Genomic DNA, 22,685 nt, shown 5'->3' with positions numbered 1-22,685 from the left:
CCTCCTTCAAGTGTGTCTTATCGGTTAGCCTCTCCTGAGTTGGAGGAGTTGCAAAGGTAGCTTAAGGAGCTTTTAGAAGTTAGTTTCATTCAACCTTTAAAGTCAACTTGTAAAGCTTCAATATTATTTCAAATGAGAAAAGATGACTCACTACGAATGTATGTCGACTATCATGTTCTAAATAAAATAACGGTAGAATAAATATTTCATTACACTTATTGCAGATCTATTTAATAGACTTGGAAAGGAAAAGTGGTTTTCAAAACTTGATTTGAGATTCAGTTACTGGCAAGTTTGTATTGCCGAGGAAGATGAGCCAAAGACCATGTGTGTAACAAGATATAACTCCTATGAACTCCTTGTTATGTCCTTTGTACTTACTAATGCTCTAGCTACATTTTGCACATTAATGACTAAAGTATTTCATCATTTTCTTGATAAGTTTATGGTTGTATACTTGGATAATATTGTCATCTATAGTAAATCCTTGGAAGAGTATATGAAGCATTTGAAATACGAGTTTTAAGTCCAAAGGGATAATAAGCTATATGTGAAAAAGTAAAAGTATTTTTTTGCTTAAAAGAAAGTACCCTTCCTTAACCATATTATGGGAGATGCTAAAATATGCATGATGGAGCTAAAGTTATTCGAGATTGGGAATCTCCTAAAAAGGTAATAGAGCTAAGATCTTTCCTTGGCTTAGCTAATTATTATTGGAGATTCATCCGTGAATATCATCTATTGTAGCTCCATTGACGAACCTTCTAAAGAATAACAGACAGTGGAATGAGGATGAAAAATTTCAAAGTACTTTAAAGAGTTAAAGCAAGCAATCATGGAAGAATTTATCGTAGTCTTACCCAATTATTCAATGTCATTTGAAGTTCAAACCCATACCTCCGATTATGATATTAGTGGGGTGCATATGAAAGAAGGCTATCCAGTTGCATAGGAGAGCCAAAATTAAATAAGTTAAAAAGAAGATATATAGTGCAAGAAAAGGAAATGGTTGCTTCGGTTCATTGTATAAGGACATGACAACATTATGTGCTTAGGTCTAAGTTCATAGTACGAATGAATAATATGGCTATAAGTTATTTTTTTCCTCAAAAGAAACTTTGTCTGAAGTAAGTGAGATGGCAAGCCTTCCTTATGAAATTTGATTTTGTGATTGAATATAAAAGGGAAGAAAAACTTTGTAGTAGATGCCTTCTCTCGAAAAGATAAGTTAGTTACCATAAGGCAGCCATCAATTAATATTATCGCTGGAGGAGCAAATTAAGCAAGCGATGGCTTATGATGTATAGGCTGCAAGTTGTTAAACCTCGTGCAAGTTGGCATATTGTAGATCTATATTGTTGATAGGGATTTCTTGAAGTCAGTACTAGAGTAGGAAAAAAGACATTATTTATGAGTGTCATGACTCACTTTAGGCTGGTCATTCAAGCATAAGTCACATGTTGGCGTTAATAGAATGTGCTTGTTTTTTTGCCATGAATGGGATATGATGTTGAATAATATGTGAAGATGTATCTTATTTTTCAACAAGTTAAGAGTGAGAAATTAAGGCCAACAGGGTTGTTGGAGCCTTTATCCATTCCTGAAAAGCCTTAGGAGTCCATCTCCATAGATTTCATATTGGCTTATCAAAGATGGACAGCTGTATCAATATAATGGTGGTGGTGGACAAATTTAGCAAGAGAACTACTAAAGTTGCTTATTGGGTGAAGTTGCTAACTCATACTGAGGCTCATCCCAGCTTCCATGGGAGTTTAAAACCATTCCATAAGGATGATGAATCACCAAGCTAGAGAGAGTCACATTGATCACTTACCATAGTAACTGCCTAGAAGGGGTAATCATCCTAGTTTTAAAGAAATACTTAGTGAAGGTGGAAAAAACTACCTGATGCACAACCACATGGGATCATGAGTTAAACTTGTGGCAAAATAAGGATGAGGTGCTCGAATATTGGCAAGAAACAATAAGGACATCACCAAAATAACTGGAGAAAAATGTGACCATCCTCTAGTGAGCTCTTGCTAATCCAAAGGAGCTACAGAGGAAGTCCAAGCTAATCAATATTAAAACAAGGTCCAACTGGTGCTGAGTGGAAGGAATCACACAGTGTAACTAACTAGTGCACGCAAGAGAGCAAGGAGCACACAAAGTGCTGCGAGGCTTTGGCTAGAAATCTGTAGATTAGTAAGGTGCAAAGGCAAATGAGGTTTGGTTGATAAGATTCCTCGCTTGTGAGATGCTAGATGAGGCTTCAATTGGTTGCATAATACTATTGGGCTAGCACGGTTTATCAAGCCTAACCCAGGCAACAAGTTGGTTGCAACACCAACTAGGGGAGAGGCGGCAACCTAGAACCCTCTATTAAACCTTTTTTGTTGAGTAGGTAGGAAGCTTTTGTGAGCCCCATAGGACACTTGTATAATTATTATATGGTTCTTATTTTTGCTATTATTTTGGAATAATCATTGGCCATTCTTAGCCACATGTAAAAGAGGTGCCCTAAACTATAAATAGACATCTCCCTCTCAATATATGCTTGAATGAGTCCTTATATAGCAGAAACCTTGCTACTTTGTACACCACATTATGGTCTTCTTTAAAGTAATAAAAGCTTCCCATTTTAAAACTTTTGTACACTACTCCTCCTCCTAGTTGCCTTTATCTTCTGTATGTGCTCATCACTGAGGGTTCAAATACAATTTATTGAACTAACTTGATGAAAAATAAGTCAACTTGATATTCTGAAAGGTTAAGCGCCACAAAAACTTTTTGAGTTTAGCCAATTACACGTGACAATTTGAAAGTAACGTGACATTTAAGGGTTAGAGCTGTGAGCTTTTGAAGGCTAGTATTAAAGCAATGGACTTGATTCTAAAGGTTATAGAATAGTTAGACACAATTATTGTGGTTATAGAGTCGAAAGAGCCAGCTAAATATTTTAATACTTTAGTTTCATAGATTAATAGCTATTATGGATAGATTGCGAGTTCACCGTGTCTTTAAGGAAGCTAATTCTTGCATTGACATTCTTACTAAGCTTGAAGCTCGTTATCTTGTTGGTGTTCATATCTTAGACTTTCCTCCATTGAGTGATGAGAGTTATTTAGCTTTTGACAACAATGTTTCTCCTTCAGCTCTTCTCTTTTTATCTTATTATCCGGAGTTTTAGCTCCTATATTATAACAAATAAAATTAATTTGGTATAGCTGCAAATTCACTAAAAAATTTAGATTCCCTTTAATAACTTAAAATTAAATCTAATTAACAATTTATACTAAGTTGAAAATTTTATATTCTTCACAATTTTATGCTTGCTATCATAAATCACATCACTTTTTTTTTTCTTTCTTTTTTTCATATTTTATTCAATAATTGAACTACTTGTCTTTTCTCTTCTTCATAATTTTTCATTTTATATCTCAAATTTTCAAATTCATCATTTCCACATAAGAATCACTTAATTTCTCATAAATCCAATATTCCTATTCGGTTGAGACATTTTTGGTAAAAATATTGCGAAATATTTAATTTCACTCTTATATTTAATAAAGATATTTAATTTAACTTATTTCCAATTTTTCATTCATTAATTCATAAGCCAATTTAAGCTCACTGTAGCATAAAATCAAAATTTTTATGCTAAATTTCTTGATTTTATATTTTAGCTAAAAAAAAATTTAAGAAGCTCAATTTTTTTTAATTTTTGGATTAAATTTCTTGAAAATTGTGCTCGACTGATTTTAAATTGAAATTTTCCTTAATTTTGAAAAAAAAATAATAAAAACATAAAATACGTTCCGAAACTGTATAATAAAAGTATAAAATATTAAAATTAATTTTTTTTTTCAAAAATGCTAAAATGTCGTATAAGATTATTATTTATTAGAATTGGAAGTGTAAATTATACTCTACTTAATTTATTTCATTTTATTTAAATATATTTAACTTTTTAATAATAATTTAAAAATATTTTAAAAATAAAAATTCAATTTATTTTAAAATTGTACCGGAACAACTATCGTTTCATTTCTCTATAGTCTATTTTGCATTTTCAGAGGGGAGTAATATTCGATTTAAACTAAAAAAATCAATCAAATTAAATTAATTTAGAAATTTAGTTCGATTTTTTATTTATTTCTATATGGTTTAATTTGTAATTTTAAAAATTTTAATTATTTTGATTCGATTCAATTTTAATTAAAAAAAATTAAAAAAATCAAAATGAACTGATTAGTGATAATAGTATATTATTTTTAATAATATAGTGAGATTAGATTATATTAAAATTAAAATATTTAAATTAAATTTTAAAATATTAAAAATAATAAAATGTAAAAAATTAAAAAATTATTAAAAATTTAAATTGATCAAACCGAATTAAATTGAATCAAATCAAATCGATTTATTTTGATTTAATTTTTAATTAAAATCAATTTGATTTAATTTTTATGAATACTAAAATTTTAATTTTTAATTTATTTAATTTAATATCAAAATATTTGAATTAAATTTTAAAATATTAAAAATAATAAAGTATAAAAAATAAAAAATTTATTAAAAATTTAAATTGATAAAACCGAACCGAATTGAATCGAGTAATTTTTTGAGTCGTTTATAATACTTTTGAAAAGCTAACTTTACTACAATCATAAATTCTTGTACAATTTAATTTTCATAAAATTAGAAAATAAGTGGAAGAATATATTAAAAAATTGAATAAAATTATAAAAATATTTTATAATTTATAAAATTTAGTAAATTTTGACAAAATTAGACGAAGGTAGATTGTACAAAATTTGACTTAATATTTTTATTAGACCATTAAGAACTGATGTAATATATAAGTGGCAAAACCTTATTGATGCGTTAATCCATCCGAATTTTTTTATTTAAAATAATTTCTTAATTTATTTCAATACATATTAAAATCAAAATTCTTTAAACCCAAATAATTTAAACAATAATTGAAAAGTATTTTTTCCATAATTAGCCCATAAACTATATTTTGAAAGCTTCAAGTTTCATTCAATTCGAAATCACCAAACCATTATGCCTTTTGGGTGCTTTCTATTGAGACATGGTGCATTTTCTGCTGTTCATCTAGTTATAATTCAATGACCTTTATTAGAACTAGTCAAACTAAGAAATGAGGAGATCTCTTAAGAAACAAAATTCATTAGCCAATAACTCTAGACAGTGTCAGAGCTTAATGGAGACATGTAGGGGCCATGTCCCCTGCAAGGGAAAAAAATTAAGTTTGTCTCAGCCCCAACTAACACTTCTTGTATATGCGTAATAATCAAAAGATGTCATGTATATTAAAATTATGGTAAGTTCCACTTGTAAGAATATATTGGTGGCTTATTATTGGTTAGGTGTTTGTATACCTTGGTGCGGATAAGAATTTTCATAGAATGAGAAAGGAATGAGAAAAGAAAAATAGAGTTATTCCTATAATAGCTTTTTATCATTTTCATTTCAATTATCTTTTCTATTTATTGCACAATATCAATTCAAATAGTAAACAAAATCATCTTGTAGAGGTAAATTCCTAAAACTCACTCTTTCAATTCGCATGATGGAAATACTTTCTTGTTATATAATTTTTATTAAATTTTATTTTATTGTTTGAATTATTATAGGCATTTGAACCTGATTTCTCTTTAAGGTTTGTTTGTTTTCTTCTCCAATTGATCAAGTTTTCTTTGGCTTTACTCTTGTAAAGATTAGTCAAAATGAGATTAAGTTTAGTTAGTTTTATTTCTACTGTTTAGTTAATTTTGGCTAGAGTTATTATTAGTTATTGTAGTAAGGTTGTAAGTCTCTGTTACTGACTTACTATTTTATTTATTTCCTATTTAGTTACTTATTTATTTCCACTTTAGTTAGGTCTTGATAGTGTATATAAGGACTTTTTTATACTATTCGGTCAGTGTGGTAATAAAGATCACTACAACATTATCCATATCTTGTCACAAAATAAATTGTAGCTAAAAATAGAATTTTGGTGGCTAGATGATTTTGCCACAACATATTTTTCCCGTGACATACCGTAGCTAGAAGTGGCGTAACTAAAGTTTAGTTACAGGATTTACCTGTGTTGTGGCTAAAATAAATATTTATAGTCACACTTTTTATTTAAATGAAGCAAAAATATTGCCATTAAAAATAAATATTGTGGCTAGTTATTAGCCACAAATGGAATATTTGTAACCACATTTTCTTTTTGCCACAACAACTTTTTTTTGTAAGTGATTTTGCTATGATTATGTTACAAAAATAATAATGTGGCAATTTAAACTTATGTATAGTTACAAATTTAATTTTATGGCTAACATATCTAAATTTAGCCATAAACTTAATTGTATGACAAAAAATATTTACTATTAGCCACATTTAAATAATTATAATGCAAGAATAAAATTTATAACCACAAAAATAAGAAAGTGACAAGTTCCAGTATAATTGTTACACTTAATTTTATTTTATAACTATTGAATAAAGCCACAAAATTATTAAATTAGAAGCTATTCTAAATATAGTACATACGGCTACTATTAATTATTTGTAGCTAAAATGTAATATTTATTTAATTTATTATTATTTAATGGGATTATATTATAATTTACTATTACATATGTTATTTATCTATTAATAATTTTGGTAAAATTTATAATAGAATATAAAATTTATATAAAAAATTTAGCTAAAATTTAAATTTATAAAATAATTATATATTAATATTAAGACTCAATCAGAATGACAATTATAAAATAACAATACATTTAAGTCAAAATAACTAATATCCAAAATAAACTAATTTAAGTCATAAACCAATCACACTAAAAATACTTGAAATTATAATACCATACTAACACTAATATTAATATCTAAATTTTTTAAAAGTAGTATTATAAAGCTGCTGGCTGCTTCAAAATCCAAAACTTCAAATATACTGCAAATCATCCTCCAATTTCATCATCTTGGGAATCCTCCATAGGCTGTATAAAATTTTATTTCAAAATATTAATAACAAAATTATATAAAATAGATAAGGTTCATACTAGTTATATAGCTTACAAAAATTCTTATATTAGAAAAAAAATGAGACTTAGTTTTTAATCACTTACTGATGCAATATTATTGTTTTTCTCCAAAAGCATCTTGAATTTCTGCTCTCATATTCTATTCATCTCTGCAAGTTTCTCATCCATTTGCTTCTTAACATCATTTACTTGTTCACTTGCTTCTTTTTGAATTTGTTGGACACGCTCGTTTGCTTCTCTTCTCGAAGTATCAAGTTGTTTAAGTAGTTCTATCTTTGTAGGTCTAGCACCAAAATATTCCGTGACATTTTTTCCAGGACCATAAGCACGTACATAACCATTTTTTCTGGCCTAAGTACATCAGCAAACATAGCATCATCATCCAGTGAAATTTGTCCTTCTTCTCGTTATTTCTTTAGTTGTTGAAACTTTTCCTATAGAGATATTTATATTTATTGATATTAAAAAAAATCAAAATATAGCATAAAATACATAACAAATAAATAAAACATATGTAAAAAGTATTACAATGGCTTCTTGTGATATTGGATCAATTTCTTTGCCTTGCTTTCTCTTTCTGGATTCAAGAAAAAGCTCTAAGCGAGAAAGTGTTTTTCCATTTTTTTTGTTCTTCTGTTCAAATAAATATAACAATTAGTATTAGTTTATCATAGATCTATATCAATAAAAATTTGAGTTCAAGCAAAACCAAACTTTCCGTAAAAGAGTCAATTGACTTAACTACAAATATGCTGCAGATAAACAAAACTTGTATAAAAGAGCTAACATTTTTACAGCTAATGATATCAATTCAAGCGTTAAAATTCATAATACTGTTGATTATTATTTACTCTACAAGTTTGGATGCTCATAGGGTTGACCAATCATAATTCATTCCTATATTTAGAATATTAAACATGGTCAAATTTCACCATTAAATGAGTGAGTTATTAATGGTGTTTGCTGTCTAATCTAATACTACTAAAAAATTGTCATTTTTAACTTTAATGAGCATAAAGAAAAAGGGGATTTGTTTTGATGTGGGAAATGAAGGTTAATAATGGCAGTCTGAATCTAATTAGGCATTTACAGAAAAAATAATAAATGGCATATCAAAAAGTTCTAACAATCATATGAACTTCAAAAGGCATTATTATTTTTTTTTTTTTGATAAAAATAACCTTTATTAGAACTTTGAGAGTTATAGCAGAATACAAAGAATAACAACAAGCAGCTAGCTTATACCATTACAGGTTGACCAGTTCTTGATTGTTGAACTACTAAAAAGAATTTGGATTAAGGAATAAGGAAAGCTAGGCACATCTTAAACCAAATAAAAGATCCATAAAAGATCAAATCATAAACTTTCTCAAGTTCTAAACTAGAATTATCAAATACTATTTTGTTTCTTTCTAGCCATAGTCCACAAAACGACAGCAGTAAAAAGGGATTATTTGTATATCATTTAATTAATAAAAAATACTATAATACTAATAAAATAAAAACAAATTCATACCATATGATCTCTCAGCCAAGCAAAGCTTTTTGTCCCCGTGTATGGCGGCATAAAACGCTTGCATCTATTTGTCTTATTTTTGTTGCTTCTCTCTAAAGAAAAACAATGAAAAATTTTTAGAATTTATGTTAGCTAACAGAAACTGAATTCATATAAAATAAATTATTAAATTTTACACGAATTTTTAATACCTGAAATGCATTTTCTGTCCAAAGATTAACCAAATACTTCCAATCTTTTACATCCATATCCTTAGGCTTGTTTCGGAGACGAAGTGAATAAGTTGCCTTTGAATCAAAGTACTTCTTCAACTTATGCCTATAATTCCTATATAATGCATTCATATGACCGAAAATTGCTCCCTTTCTTGCATCAGAATACTCAAAAGTGAACTTTCCTTTTAGGAAAGAAGTAAGAAATAAATATTATGATACTTAATAGAACTAAAAAAATTATAATCATTTTATAATGGATGTAATTTAATATAAATTTTCGTACTAATATGGTAGACCACATAAGGTCGAGCTTATCATCGGTAATCTTATTCCATTGTTTCACTTGCAATGGACAACACGACACACTTCTAATAATTTGTCCTAAAAACCAAACAAATGCAGTAGCATTATCACCAATAGCTTGATCATCTTCATCAAATTCTACTGGCAATTTTTGTCCATTCTCCAATTGTGTGATTTTCAAGCATCGTGTTGGTCCTCTAGTTTTTCTTTTAATTATATTGGAACCTATTTCAAAATAAAAGTAAAACAATAATCATATAATAACAAGAATTTCTGTACATAGAACAAGTAAACATAATCAATTGTTTAAATAAAATTAAATGAGTAAACCTGTTGCTGCAGTTGCATTTGGATTTTGAAGTTGATTAGAAGTGTGATCAACAGTAACTGCGGGTAGCTCGTCACCAAGTCCATTTGGTAAAATATCATAATCTCGAAATAGAGTGTATATATCAATGGGTTTCGAAGGGAACTTCTTATAACTATCCATCATATTTTTCACATCTGTATCATCTTTAACCTCTATCAATGCATCAAGATCACTAAGAGATTTATCAGCCTTCAAGTAATAAAATTTATCTCCTTTTATAACATCAAATCCACAATCCTTTTTCAAGTCATCCAATATATCAAAAAATGAGATGAAATCAACATCAAAATTAGGTTTCTCCATGAACCTACCATTTTCATATATTCTATTTGGTGAAAATATAAAATGACCTTCATAATGATACCTCATTGTCTTCTGACTAGTATTCCCTAAAAAAAAAAAATTGAAGTTAGCCATATAATTATTTATGAAAACAACTTAAAATTTATAAATCACATAAATATTATTTACCTTGAAAATTTGAAGCCTGATTTTGGTATAACTCTTGAGTTTCTTGAAAGTTCTGGTTAACATTATTTTCAGTCTCATTTTCCAAGTTAATATTGATGGAATTCCCTTTCCGCAACTTGCATCGTCGAGCCATGATGTTTGCTTCTGCTTCATGGAAAAAATTGAATATTACACATAGAGGATAAATTAATATAAAAATAGTGAATCAAAGCTTTTTAACAGATGAAAAACGAATGAAAAGTAAATATCAGATGCCTTTCACGTGTTTAACCTAGAACAATTACAATGAAACATTAATTTTAAGGCTTTTGTAATTTTAAACATACTGTAACATCCTAAAAAAATATATATAGGATAGTAAAATAAAAATAAAGAAATAATAAATATAATAAAAGAAAGGAAACGAATTTAAAAAAAAAGAAAAAGAAAAGAAAAGAAAAGAAAAGAAAGGAAAAGAAAAAAAGAAGATAATACATAAAATTTTAATTTAAAAATAAGTGGCTCATTTGTAGCCACAAACCAAATAAATAAAAAATAAAAAAAAAAAAGAAAAGAAAAGAAAAGAGGAAAGAAGAAGAGACTAGAAGTGAAGAGAGAAACCGATTTTTGTTTTCTCCATTTTCTTCTCCTTCCTCTGCCGTGAAACCTCCTTTCTCCATTTGTTTTTCTACACCAAAATTGCTTCAAAATTTCACCTCCAATTAATTCCCCATCTTCTCTCAACACCTTTCCAAAGAAGCATTTGAAGAAAAGAAGGGAAATCAAAGAGAAATTTCAAGGGTGAGGGAGAGTAAATAGTAACCAAGGGTTTGGAAATTTGAAAGGTATGTTAGGGGTTTTTGTTGTAGGGTTATTTCTTATCATTTTATGTGAATATTTATGAGAAATAGTGTATTAATGTGATTTATTGGTTTATTTTTTTCATGAGAAAAAAGTGGAAAGGAAAAGTGGAAGTTCCAAAGGGAAAGAAAAGGAAGAGTAGAGAAGTAAAGCTTGTAGAATATTTTGGAAATTCTAAGGTTTGTGCTCAACTCTATTTCAAGAAATTCAAGAAATTGTTATTTATGTTCTATGTAACAGCCCGGAAACCGAACTGCCACCGGCACTAGGATCCAGATCGACTTAAGGTCGCCGGGACCCGTAGTAAGCCTGCTATCCTGTCTGTATACCTGTGAAATCCCATACATGATCATACATTTGCTGTAAAAACATAAAACTTTACTTCATTCCAAGGCTTAACCTGTGCATGCAATCTTTCTATTCTTTACTCATCCCTACTAGAGCTCCTCATGGCCCTAGGCGGATCAAACTCATCATGTTAAGCCTGGTTTTGCTCATACACATACAACAATATATGTAAACATAAACGGATCATGTGAAAAGAACAAGGGATTACAACTCTTATAGTCAAGCACCATTCTATACACTGTACATATACATTTTCTCTATACATTTACATTTACATGTACATGTCCACACTAGCTAGTACAATACTCTGTACTCTTCCTGTACCCTGCTGAGTTCTCTCTGACCTCTGAACCTGCACAACTGGAGTTAGGGGAGAGGGATGAGCTACGCTAGCCCAGTGAGTAGAATAGGCAAATAACAGGTGATAAAACATGCTCTCATGGAATGCAACACATAAGCACATCACCTCGGCCGGACGGATCAAAACTCCCCCCCTTAAGAACATTCGTCCCCGAATGTCCCTAACACAACATAAACACATAGAAACATGGGGAAAAACTAACCTTAAAACAGATATGGGTATTGCTGGAGCATGGACTCCCGAGTCTCCCACGTGCACTCTTCTAGGTTGTGGTGGTTCCACAAAACTTTCACCATTGGTATCTCCTTGTTTCTCAACTTTCTGATCTGGGTGTCAAGGATCCGCACTGGCTGCTCTACATAAGTGAGATCACTTAAGATTTCCACCTCAGGTTCACTAAGAACCTTCTCTGGATCTGACACAAACTTTCTCAACATAGAAACATGGAATACCGGGTGAATTCGTTCCATAGAAGCCGGTAAATCTAGCTTATACGATACAGGCCCGTTCTTCTGCAAGATCTCAAAGGGACCAATGTACCGTGGGGCCAGTTTACCCTTCTTCCCAAACCGAACCACTCCCTTCATCGGAGACACCTTAAGCAATACCATATCCCCCTCTTGGAACTCTATCTGCTTCCTACGGATGTCTGCATAGCTTTTCTGTCTGCTTACAGCTGTTCTGATCCGCTCTCTGATGATAGGCACTAACTTGCTGGTTATCTCAACTAACTCTGGCCCTGCAAGAGTTTTCTCTCCTACCTCTTCCCAGCAAACAGGTGTTCGGCACTTCCTTCCATACAAAGCTTCATAAGGAGCCATCCCTATGCTAGCATGATGGCTGTTGTTGTAGGCAAACTCCACCAAAGGTAGATGCTGCCTCCAAGAACCGCCAAAGTCTAACACACACATTCTCAACATATCTTCAATGGTCTGGATGATTCTCTCTGACTGACCGTCTGTCTGTGGATGGAAAGCAGTGCTGAAATCCAACCTTGTGCCCATTTCATTTTGCAGACTCCGCCAAAACCTGGAGGTGAACTGAGGTCCTCGATCTGATACTATCGACACTGGAACTCCATGCAACCTTACTATCTCGTCTACATACACCTGCGCCAACTTATCCACAGAGTAGTTACTCCTGACGGGAAGAAAGTGAGCAGATTTAGTGAGTCTATCCACAATCACCCATATGGAGTCTAGTCTGTTAGACGTTGCCGGTAATCCCACTACAAAATCCATCGCTATGTTCTCCCATTTCCATTCTGGAATCGGCAGTGGGTTAAGCATTCCAGCCGGCTTCTGGTGCTCTAACTTCACCCTTTGACATGTCTCGCAGGTTGACACGAACTGTGCCACTTCTCTCTTCATTGCTGGCCACCAATACACCTTTCTCAGATCTTGATACATCTTGGTGGCTCCCGGGTGAATGCTACACCTCGCATTATGAGCTTCCCTCATAATGTCTGCCTTCAAACTGCTATCATCTGGTACACATAACCTCTTACCGTGCCGAAGAATCCCCTCACCGTCAAATCTGAACTCTGCACTATTGCCCGACTGAACAGTCCTGGCAATCTTCACTAACTCGGGGTCTTCGTGCTGTTTCAGAGCCACTTGCTCTAGAAACACTGGTGTCACTCTCATCTGTGCGAGCAAAACACCTGTACCAGATAACTGCAACTGTAACCCTTCTTCCACGAGCTTGTAGAAATCCTTCACCACCGGTCTTCTCTCTACTGCAATGTGGGATAAACTGCCAAGTGACTTTCGGCTTAAGGCATCAGCTACAACATTAGCCTTGCCCGGATGATACTGGATCTTACAATCATAATCACTGAGCAATTCTACCCACCGTCTCTGCCTCAAGTTTAACTCTCTCTGACTTAAGATGTGCTGCAGGCTCTTATGATCCGTATAGATCTCACATTTTACCCCATAGAGGTAATGCCTCCACATCTTAAGTGCAAAGATAACAGCTGCCATCTCAAGATCGTGTGTCGGGTAATTCAGCTCGTGCTTCTTCAGCTGTCTAGAAGCATAAGCGATCACTTTGTCATTCTGCATCAACACACAACCTAATCCCACTCGGGATGCATCACAGAACACTGTGAAATCTTCATCACTGATCGGCAGCGCTAACACCGGTGCTGAAGTTAACCGTCTCTTCAACTCTGCAAAACTCTCATCACATTCCTCTGACCACACAAACTTCTGATTCTTTCTGGTCAGTCTGGTCATAGGAGCAGCTATCTTCGAGAAGTCCTGAACAAACCTCCGATAGTAGCCTGCCAAACCCAGAAAACTCTTGATCTCTGTCACTGTAGTGGGTATAGGCCAGTTGGCTACTGCCTCTACCTTTTTGGGATCTACTGCTATACCGTCCTCTGATACAACATGTCCCAAAAAGGAAATGCTCCTTAACCAGAACTCGCACTTGGAGAACTTGGCATACAAGCCATGCTCTCTCAAGGTTTGCAACACTATCCGCAGATGCTGGGCATGGTCCTCTGCATTCCTGGAGTACACCAAGATATCATCAATAAAGACGATCACAAAACGATCCAAGTACTCCCTGAAAACTCTGTTCATGAGATCCATGAATGCTGCAGGGGCGTTAGTCAACCCGAACGGCATCACAAGGAACTCATAATGCCCATATCTGGTTCGGAAAGCAGTCTTGGATACATCTCCTTCCCTGATCTTCAACTGGTGGTATCCGGATCTCAGATCTATTTTAGAAAAACAACCTGCTCCTGCCAGCTGGTCGAAGAGATCATCGATCCTGGGTAACGGATACTTGTTTTTGATAGTGACTTTGTTCAACTGTCTATAGTCGACACAAAGTCTAAGAGGTCCATCCTTCTTTCTGACAAATAATACTGGAGCACCCCAGGGTGAGGTACTCGGGCGGATGAAACCCTTAGCTACCAAATCCTGTAACTGCTCTTTCAACTCTCGCAACTCTGCTGGTGCCATCCTGTAGGGAGGAATAGAGATCGGTCTGGCATTGGGCATCAACTCAATCTCGAACTCTATTTCCCTATCCGGTGGTAGTCCTGGAAGCTCTTCAGGAAACAAATCTGGGAAGTCGCTAACAACTGGTACTGAGGATGGTTCCCTAATCTGACTGTCTAGCTCTCTCACATAAGCTAGGAACCCCTGACACCCCTTCCTTAACATTCTACGAGCCTGGAGGGCTGATATCAAACCCCTAGGTGTCTCTCTCCTGTCTCCTCTGAAGACACACTCTGACCCATCCTGGTCTCTGACACTGACTACCTTGTCTCTACAGTTCAGGGTAGCATCACACGTAGATAACCAATCCATCCCTAGAATGACATCAAAATCTGTCAACTCTAGAACCACCAGGTCAGCTGGAAGGTATCTACCCTCTATGCACACTGGACTGAACCGACAGACTGACTCTGCCAAAGATGGATCACATTTGGGTCCACTGACCCATAGAGGACACTCTAACTCAGACACTATCAGACCCAACCTCTCTGCAGCTCTAGAAGAAATGAAAGAGTGAGAAGCACCGGGGTCCATTAAAGCATACACCTCTGAACACCCAATGATGAGATTACCTGACACCACCGTGTTCGACGTGTCTGCTTCCTGCTGAGTCAGGGTGAAAATCCGTGCTGGGGCTGACGGACCTGCACCTCGGGAACCCATCCCTGATGAAGAGGCTGCCCCTCTTCCTCTTCCTCTGCCACTGCTTGGTGGTATCGCTGAAGCTACTGGCTGAACTACACTGCCCGCACTCATCTGCTGGGATGGTGCAACCAAAGTCGCCTGAGGACATTCCCGTGCATAATGTCCCTCCTGCCCACATCTATAGCAGGCTGTGGATCCCAACTGACAAGCTCCTCTATGCTGTTTGCCACACCTCTTGCACACTGGAAAATCTGCGCCAGAACTGGAGCCACTACTCATTCCCAGACCCGACTTAAGCCTGTTCCAGAACTTGCCTCTCTTTCCTCTGAATTTCTCCCATCTCTTCTTACTTGCACTTACTGTACCCTGTGAGGAGGAACCTGGTTTAACACCAGAAGACTGTGCCTTGACTACACCTTGACTTATCGCACTGGCCTCCATCTTTCTAGCAGCATCCACAATAGAGTGGAAACTTTCCTTCTCCGCATGAAGAATCAAAGAGAAATACCTGGCATGAAGCCTTGTGGCATATCTCTTTGCCTTCTTCTGATCTGTATCATATGCCTGACCGACATATGGCAACAATTCCAGGAACTTATCTGTATATTCATCAACGCTCATCACTTCCGTCTGTCTCAACTGCTCAAACTCCACAACCTTGAGTTCCCTGGAACTGTCAGGAAAAGCCCATCCTGCAAATTCGTTGGCGAACTCTTCCCATGTCATACTCTCAAGTCTCGGGTCCACATAGTTCTTGAACCATTCTCTAGCTTTCTTACACTTTAACGTGAACCCTGCCATCTCAATGGCTCTACCATCATCTGCTCCCAACTCACTTGTTATCATTCTGACTGCACTGAGATACTCAAAGGGATCATCTCCTGTATTGAATTTCAGAGCATCCAACTTTAAGTACTCGGTCATCTTCACCTTACTTCCCCCTGAAGAACTGGGTTGCTGTGCTTCCACAACAGGGGCTACTGGTTCAGGAGGTGGTGGTGGAGGAACTGGTTCCCTCACTTCAGGCTGTACTGGACTTGGATGAACAGGTGGGGGTGGATACATGTGATATGGTGGATAAAAGGAAGGATAGGGCATATATGGCATGTAGGGTGGATATGGGGCAAAACTGGAGTAATCCGACGTGCCTCTCATCGGATACTCTGGGCCCTGTGGAAAGCCCGAGGCCTGAACGCCTCCCTGGGACTCCCCCATACCTTCTTCTGACCTTCCTACACCCATGCTTACATCTCTACTCTGATCCTCTTCCATCACACCTCTTTCTTCTACTGACCTTCCCCCTCTGCTTACTCCTCTCCTGCTCTCGTCAGAAGACCTTCTAGGGTCTCGTGACGTTCCTTCCCTGCTTGACCTGTGAGATCTTGCCCTTGGCAAAGCAGGTGGACGAGCAGCTGTACCCTCACTTACAGGTGGGACTCCAGTCAATCTCGCGGATCGACGAGTTCCTCGCATCTTCACTCTCTGGAAAACAACAAATCACATAATACATAAGCAACACATAAAAAACATGCACATGCATAACTCAGGGCATAGCACATCAGCATAACATCCTATCCTCGTGGACATGTTTTTCCTATAGTGCTTGACCTGCTAAACCTCTCTATGAGCCCAACTCTCTCTCTATAGGTCCGACCATGTGAACCTAGGGCTCTGATACCAATCTGTAACAGCCCGGAAACCGAACTGCCACCGGCACTAGGATCCAGATCGACTTAAGGTCGCCGGGACCCGTAGTAAGCCTGCTATCCTGTCTGTATACCTGTGAAATCCCATACATGATCATACATTTGCTGTAAAAACATAAAACTTTACTTCATTCCAAGGCTTAACCTGTGCATGCAATCTTTCTATTCTTTACTCATCCCTACTAGAGCTCCTCATGGCCCTAGGCGGATCAAACTCATCATGTTAAGCCTGGTTTTGCTCATACACATACAACAATATATGTAAACATAAACGGATCATGTGAAAAGAACAAGGGATTACAACTCTTATAGTCAAGCACCATTCTATACACTGTACATATACATTTTCTCTATACATTTACATTTACATGTACATGTCCACACTAGCTAGTACAATACTCTGTACTCTTCCTGTACCCTGCTGAGTTCTCTCTGACCTCTGAACCTGCACAACTGGAGTTAGGGGAGAGGGATGAGCTACGCTAGCCCAGTGAGTAGAATAGGCAAATAACAGGTGATAAAACATGCTCTCATGGAATGCAACACATAAGCACATCACCTCGGCCGGACGGATCAAAACTCCCTCTATCTTATCTGGGGTACCTGAGTACCATGTGCCTGGTCCCCGTAGGGCTGTTCCAGGTCTTTGTGTGCCTGGTCCCCGTAGGGCTATTCCAGGTCTTTCCTCTGAGGGCTAATGAATCCTCACGAAGTCCGTGCCGCCTCACATAAGCAATGTACAAGGAGCAATGCCAAGTACAAGGATAAATGCAATGCATCATCTTTGTGTAAACTAATGCACTCACCCTAAAGCATATTCATGATGCATGAAGCATGATAAAATATTCAGTGGTTATATTAAAACATTAAGTTAAATTCCACTCACCTGGTTATCTCTGCACTGACTCTGCAGGTTCTGACACTGGACTCACTGCTGACCTCCCTGATTCCTCTGGTCCGTTCCTACACAGGTGGACTCAAATGAGGGACTAAACTCACTCAAGAACATCTCTAAGAAACTCCCCAAAACCCCTCTAAACAATCCTAAAACCATCACATAAAACATGCAAAAGAAAGCTGGACAGGGCACTTTCGGCGGCAGATTCGGCGGCCGAAACCCCACTCCAGAGACGAAACTCATGCATGTTCGGCGGCACCTTCGGCGGCCGAAGGTCTCATCCAGAGACGAAACTCACACACTTTCGGCGGCCGAACGCCCTCTTTCGGCGGCCGAAAGTCTCTTTCTAAACCGAAAGCCTAGCTTTCGGGGGCAACCTTTGGCAGCCGAACTGCCTCCACAAAGGGTTCGGCGGCCGAACCTTCCTTCGGCAGCCGAACCTGGTTTTGCCCGAAGGACAGAACCCTGCTCTGTTTCATGCAAACTTTGCCCAAAACCTACCAACATGCACATCAACTACTCCCAACTAGCATATACACATATATATGCACAAAGGGGTCTAAAACTACTCTAAAACCCCAAACAAACAGAACACATAACACTTCAACATGCTTGACCACCACAAATCACCAAAACCCTCACCTAAACCTAAACATGCATACTACCCCTACAAACTTCATAAAACCTTTTAAAATCATCAAAGAAGCTCAGGATCTTCACTTACCTCTTACACAACTTGAGGATGAAGGATCCTAACGTGGAGATATGAAGAAAAGCTCTTCCAAAGCTCCAAGCTTCAAACTTTGGTTCTTTTGCTCAAAACCTTCATAAACCATCAAAACTCTTAAAACTCTTGAAAGATTTGATGAAAATCATGGAAAACATGAAAGTCAACGTAGGAGAGGCTGAAACTCACCTCTGGCTGCAAGTGGAGGAGAAATAACCTCCTTCCACCGACCCTTGGCCCTTTTATAGGTGGCTGGCCAGACCACCTTCGGCAGCCGAACGTGAAGCCGCAACCATGCAATGTTCGGCGGCCGAAAGTGACCTTCGGCGGCCGAACCTTTGCATTTCTCCCTTGTTGCTTTTCTGTCAAAATTCTATGCTTTTAACAATTCAAAACATGAAAACAAGTGAAAATACCTTGGAAAACATATGCATTACCCTTTTCGAGGGTTCCGACACCCGAAATTCCACCGGACTACAGGAATTCCGATGCCGGACTCGAGCCGGGTATTACATTCTATTTGAAATTTTACTACTCTAATAGAAAGACCAAGTGAATGATTATATTAGTATAATCAAGGTTTGTAAAATAATAGATTTAATAGATAGAAAATTTTAAAAGTAATATGTAATGTAATCATAAATTAGGTTATGGAATAAATGAAATGACTTATATTCTTGGATAGAAATATAATTTGGTTAGATATAGTGATAATGAAAAGATTAGTAAATTAAAGAAAAAAAGAAGAGATATTAGATTAAAAAAAATTATAGATATATATATATAGCAATTAAAGAAATAAGAAAAAAAAAATGAGACATAGTGTAATTGTGATGTTGAAGAATAATAAGAATAATATAAGATAAAAAAAAATAGGAATTAAAAAAAAAATAATAATAACAAAAAGAATAATAGTTAATTAATTAAGGATTAAGTTATGAATTTATAATTTATGTAGTTGAATTAAATTAATAGATTTATATGATACGACAATGTTTAAAAGCACAGTTTTAAAATGATAAAATATTATAGTTTGAATAATTGATAGTTACACTGTATTAAAAGTTGTTGTCCCCCTGTTTAAATGTATAAATGATTTAAAGTCTGGCCCTAGTAAGTTTGGTGGGAATTGTGGGTTAGTTTAAGGGTGTGGCATGCCATACATAGATCTTGCAGTACTGCACTACAGTTACATGGATTTTTGGGATACAATGAGGTATCCTACAGTCATAGACTCGGCTTTTGAGCCATACAGTTATTTGGCACTTTGTGCCCTACAGTTACAGTATCCTTATCTGACTTAACAGTCCCATTTAAATTTATAGGGGCCAACAGAAACATACTAAATAAATAAAAGTATTAAGAGAAAATAAAACCTTTTACATGATGAAGAAAAAGAAAAGATTGTGAAATGTTATATAGTTATTTGTTGTTTGTTTGTTTGAATTACTGTTATTACATGAATTTTGATTTAACTTTTTATTTATAAAAAAAAAAAAGTTGAGCACCACTAAGCAATTTGCTTAGCGCGTAGGAATTTATTTTTCCTCGCGCAGGTTGTAGATTCAAAGAGCAGTAGATCAAGATCTGCATCAACCCAGCCAGAGTTACATCATCATCTATATTGGGGTATATTTTGTAAATTTTTATATGAACTTGATTTTTGGACATATGGCATGTACATAAGGTTTTAGAGATAAAGTTGAATATGGTTTGAAACAGATATAGTTAATTATTTTAATTTTAGTGTAAATGTGGATGGTTAGTATAAGTTTCTGTGTTGAGATTAATGAAATGTTATGAAGCGTTTGATCGAAATTGAAACTGTTTTGATGTTGAAAGAAGTTTGGGGGTTAAGGTTGAAATTGATAGAAGTGTGTTATTACTTTTCACAGGTGGAATTAAGTCCATATTTAAGGGGAAACTCTGCCGGATTTTTGTAAAAAAAAAAAAAAAAAAAAAAAAACAGCCATGATTTACATGATATAAATTAAAGGAAAAATAAGAGAATTGTTACAAGATGTAATGTCTCCGACTCAGTTAATTAATTAACCGGGTAGGGGGGTGTTACACATACCTGATTGGATTTGATAGTGGGAGCTTCTCCTTTTGATAGTGGACAGAAATTGAAAACTGAATGAATCATGAGTGAGAATGAATCAGTAGCGGCTGTAAGGAGGGAATTTTTAATTTTAAGGTTTTCATTCCCCCCAAGCCAAAAAGCTTATCATTATATTGCCGCCACTAATTGATAGGGTTCCCTTTATTAATTAATATAATATTATTTATTTTTATTTTTTTGTAATTAAAATATTTTATATTTTTAATTAAATAAGCAAAATAAAATAATTTTAATTTGCTTAAGCAGATTCAAAATCAACGCTATGAATTTTTTTTTAAAAGAAAAAAATCATGACCACACCTTCGTAGAGCTGTATTTTTAACATCAAAATAAATTTATTTTCAAAAAAAAAACTTTAAAATTAATTTATACGCAAAATACAAATATGTAGGTAAAAAAAAAATTCAAGTATGTAAAAAAAAAAATTTTAAATGTGCCAAATTTGGCATAATTGTGTTTTTTGATGGAATAAGACCCTAAAAGTGTTAAATCGTTGGTTAAAAATTTGGAATAATTTTGGTATAAATTTAATTTATATATTGTGGATAAAGAATTTTGATTTTTTGGTTACCGATTAGTAATTATGTTTAGTAATTAGTAATTCTGTAAAAAAATTTCAATTACCATAATTTCCAAATTTGCTAATTGGTCATGGTGATGGTTATAAAATGCTGACCTTTAAGCATATGGTAGTGTAAAGTTCATGTTACTAAGGGTGTGTAGTACCGGTTCTCAAAATGATTCCTAGAAGAAAGCGGTACTATATAAAAAAAATGATTCCTGGAAATTAAAATAAAACTTTAATTCTTTACTTAAATTAATTTAAAGTCAAGAACATTAAAAAAAAAAAGATGGGACGCAAAATAAATGATAGTGTCTTTCTTACTCCAAAATGTTATACTCATACATTATAAACAAAATTGTTATTTATTAGTAATCATTTATTCAAATATTCAATTAAAATAAAACTTTAATAGTTCACTTTAATTAGTTTAAAGTCAAGAACATTAAAAAAGAAACAATGGGGGCCAAAATAAATGACAGTGACTTGCTTACCCTAAAATATTATACTTATACATTATAAACAAAATATAATAATTATTAGTAATTATTTATTCAAATATTCATTTAAAATAAAACTTTAATTGTTCACTTTAATTAGTTTAAAGTCAATAACATTAAAAAAGAAATAACGTGGCGCACAATAAACAGCAGTGCATTTCTTACCCCAAAATATTATATTGTCAATCATTAGTAATCATTTATTCAAATATTCAATTAAAATAAAACTTTAATTCTTTACTTAAATTAGTTTAAAGTCAAGAACATTAAAAAAAAAGATGGAACGCATAATATAAACGACAGTGCCTTTCATACCCCAAAATATTATACTTATACATTATAAACAAACTTGTTATTTATTAGTAATCATTTATTCAAATATTCAATTAAAATAAAACTTTAATTATTCACTTTAATTAGTTTAAAGACAAGAACAATAAAAAAAGAAACAATCGGGTGCAAAATAAACGACAGTGTCTAAATATTAAAAAAGAAATGATGGGTGTAAAATAAATAACAATACTTTTTTTACCCCAAAGTATTATACTTATATATTATAAACAAACTTGTTATCTATTAGAAATTATTTATTCAAATTTTCAATTAAAATAAAACTAAAATTGATAATTATAACTAAAATTGATTCATTAATATGTAACTTTTTAAGTTAGAAAATAATTCTCAATAACTTTTCTATCTAAACAAATGGACAATAGGAGAAAAATTGATTGAGAGATAAAAAAAAACATATTATATGAAATTTTTTAGAACCTCTAAGCATATTTTTTGAACTTGATAAACCAATATATAATACTTAGAGGACCTCAGAGTAATTCTCCAAATTATTTTATTAGTTATAGTATTCTATCATAGTTATATAATTGTGGCTAATTTGATAGCTAATTCAATGACTCTTTGATAATTATAACTAAAGTATCATAGTACTCATATAATTCATTTAGCTACGATATTGTGGCTAATGATTTAGTAATAGTTATGACAAACATAATTACATGA

At 34.1% G+C, this 22,685-nt stretch overlaps 1 protein-coding gene and 1 long non-coding RNA gene across 3 annotated transcripts; one reads left to right on the top strand and one right to left on the bottom strand.

The window, feature by feature from the left end:
* Positions 1-8,583: 8,583 nt before the first annotated feature.
* On the bottom strand, positions 8,584-20,838 carry LOC122722378. Of its 2 annotated transcripts, XM_043953033.1 has the most exons (5): positions 20,562-20,838; positions 9,943-10,086; positions 9,432-9,860; positions 8,775-9,326; positions 8,584-8,675 (listed from the first exon to the last, which is right to left on the bottom strand). In XM_043953033.1, the coding sequence occupies exons 2-4, from the start codon at positions 10,073-10,075 to the stop codon at positions 8,965-8,967; spliced, it is 924 nt and encodes a 307-aa protein (XP_043808968.1). In that variant the 5' UTR covers positions 10,076-10,086; positions 20,562-20,838; the 3' UTR covers positions 8,584-8,675; positions 8,775-8,964. The 2 variants fall into 2 exon arrangements, with proteins under 2 accessions (XP_043808968.1, XP_043808969.1); XM_043953034.1 differs by lacking the exon at positions 20,562-20,838 and having other exon boundaries at positions 9,943-10,258.
* Positions 10,319-20,551, top strand: LOC110606425. The gene is made up of 3 exons (XR_002486508.2): positions 10,319-10,766; positions 10,878-10,961; positions 20,041-20,551. It is a non-coding gene; the product is annotated as an uncharacterized LOC110606425 (long non-coding RNA).
* Positions 20,839-22,685: the final 1,847 nt, after the last annotated feature.

This window comes from Manihot esculenta, chromosome 18 (genome assembly GCF_001659605.2).
Source record: "Manihot esculenta cultivar AM560-2 chromosome 18, M.esculenta_v8, whole genome shotgun sequence".
NCBI lineage: Eukaryota > Viridiplantae > Streptophyta > Magnoliopsida > Malpighiales > Euphorbiaceae > Manihot > Manihot esculenta.
Note: the sequence above shows the minus strand (reverse complement) of the source record. Positions and strands in the feature narration are given on the sequence as shown.

Coding starts and splice junctions, on each gene's coding strand:
- LOC122722378 (XM_043953033.1), bottom strand. CDS start 10,075: ATGGCTCGACGATGCAAGTTGCGGAAAGGGAATTCCATCAATATTAAC. Junction 9,861..9,942: donor TCAGGCTTCAAATTTTCAAG/GTAAATAATATT, acceptor TTTTTTTTTTAG/GGAATACTAGTCAGAAGACA. Junction 9,327..9,431: donor AAATGCAACTGCAGCAACAG/GTTTACTCATTT, acceptor ATTTTGAAATAG/GTTCCAATATAATTAAAAGA.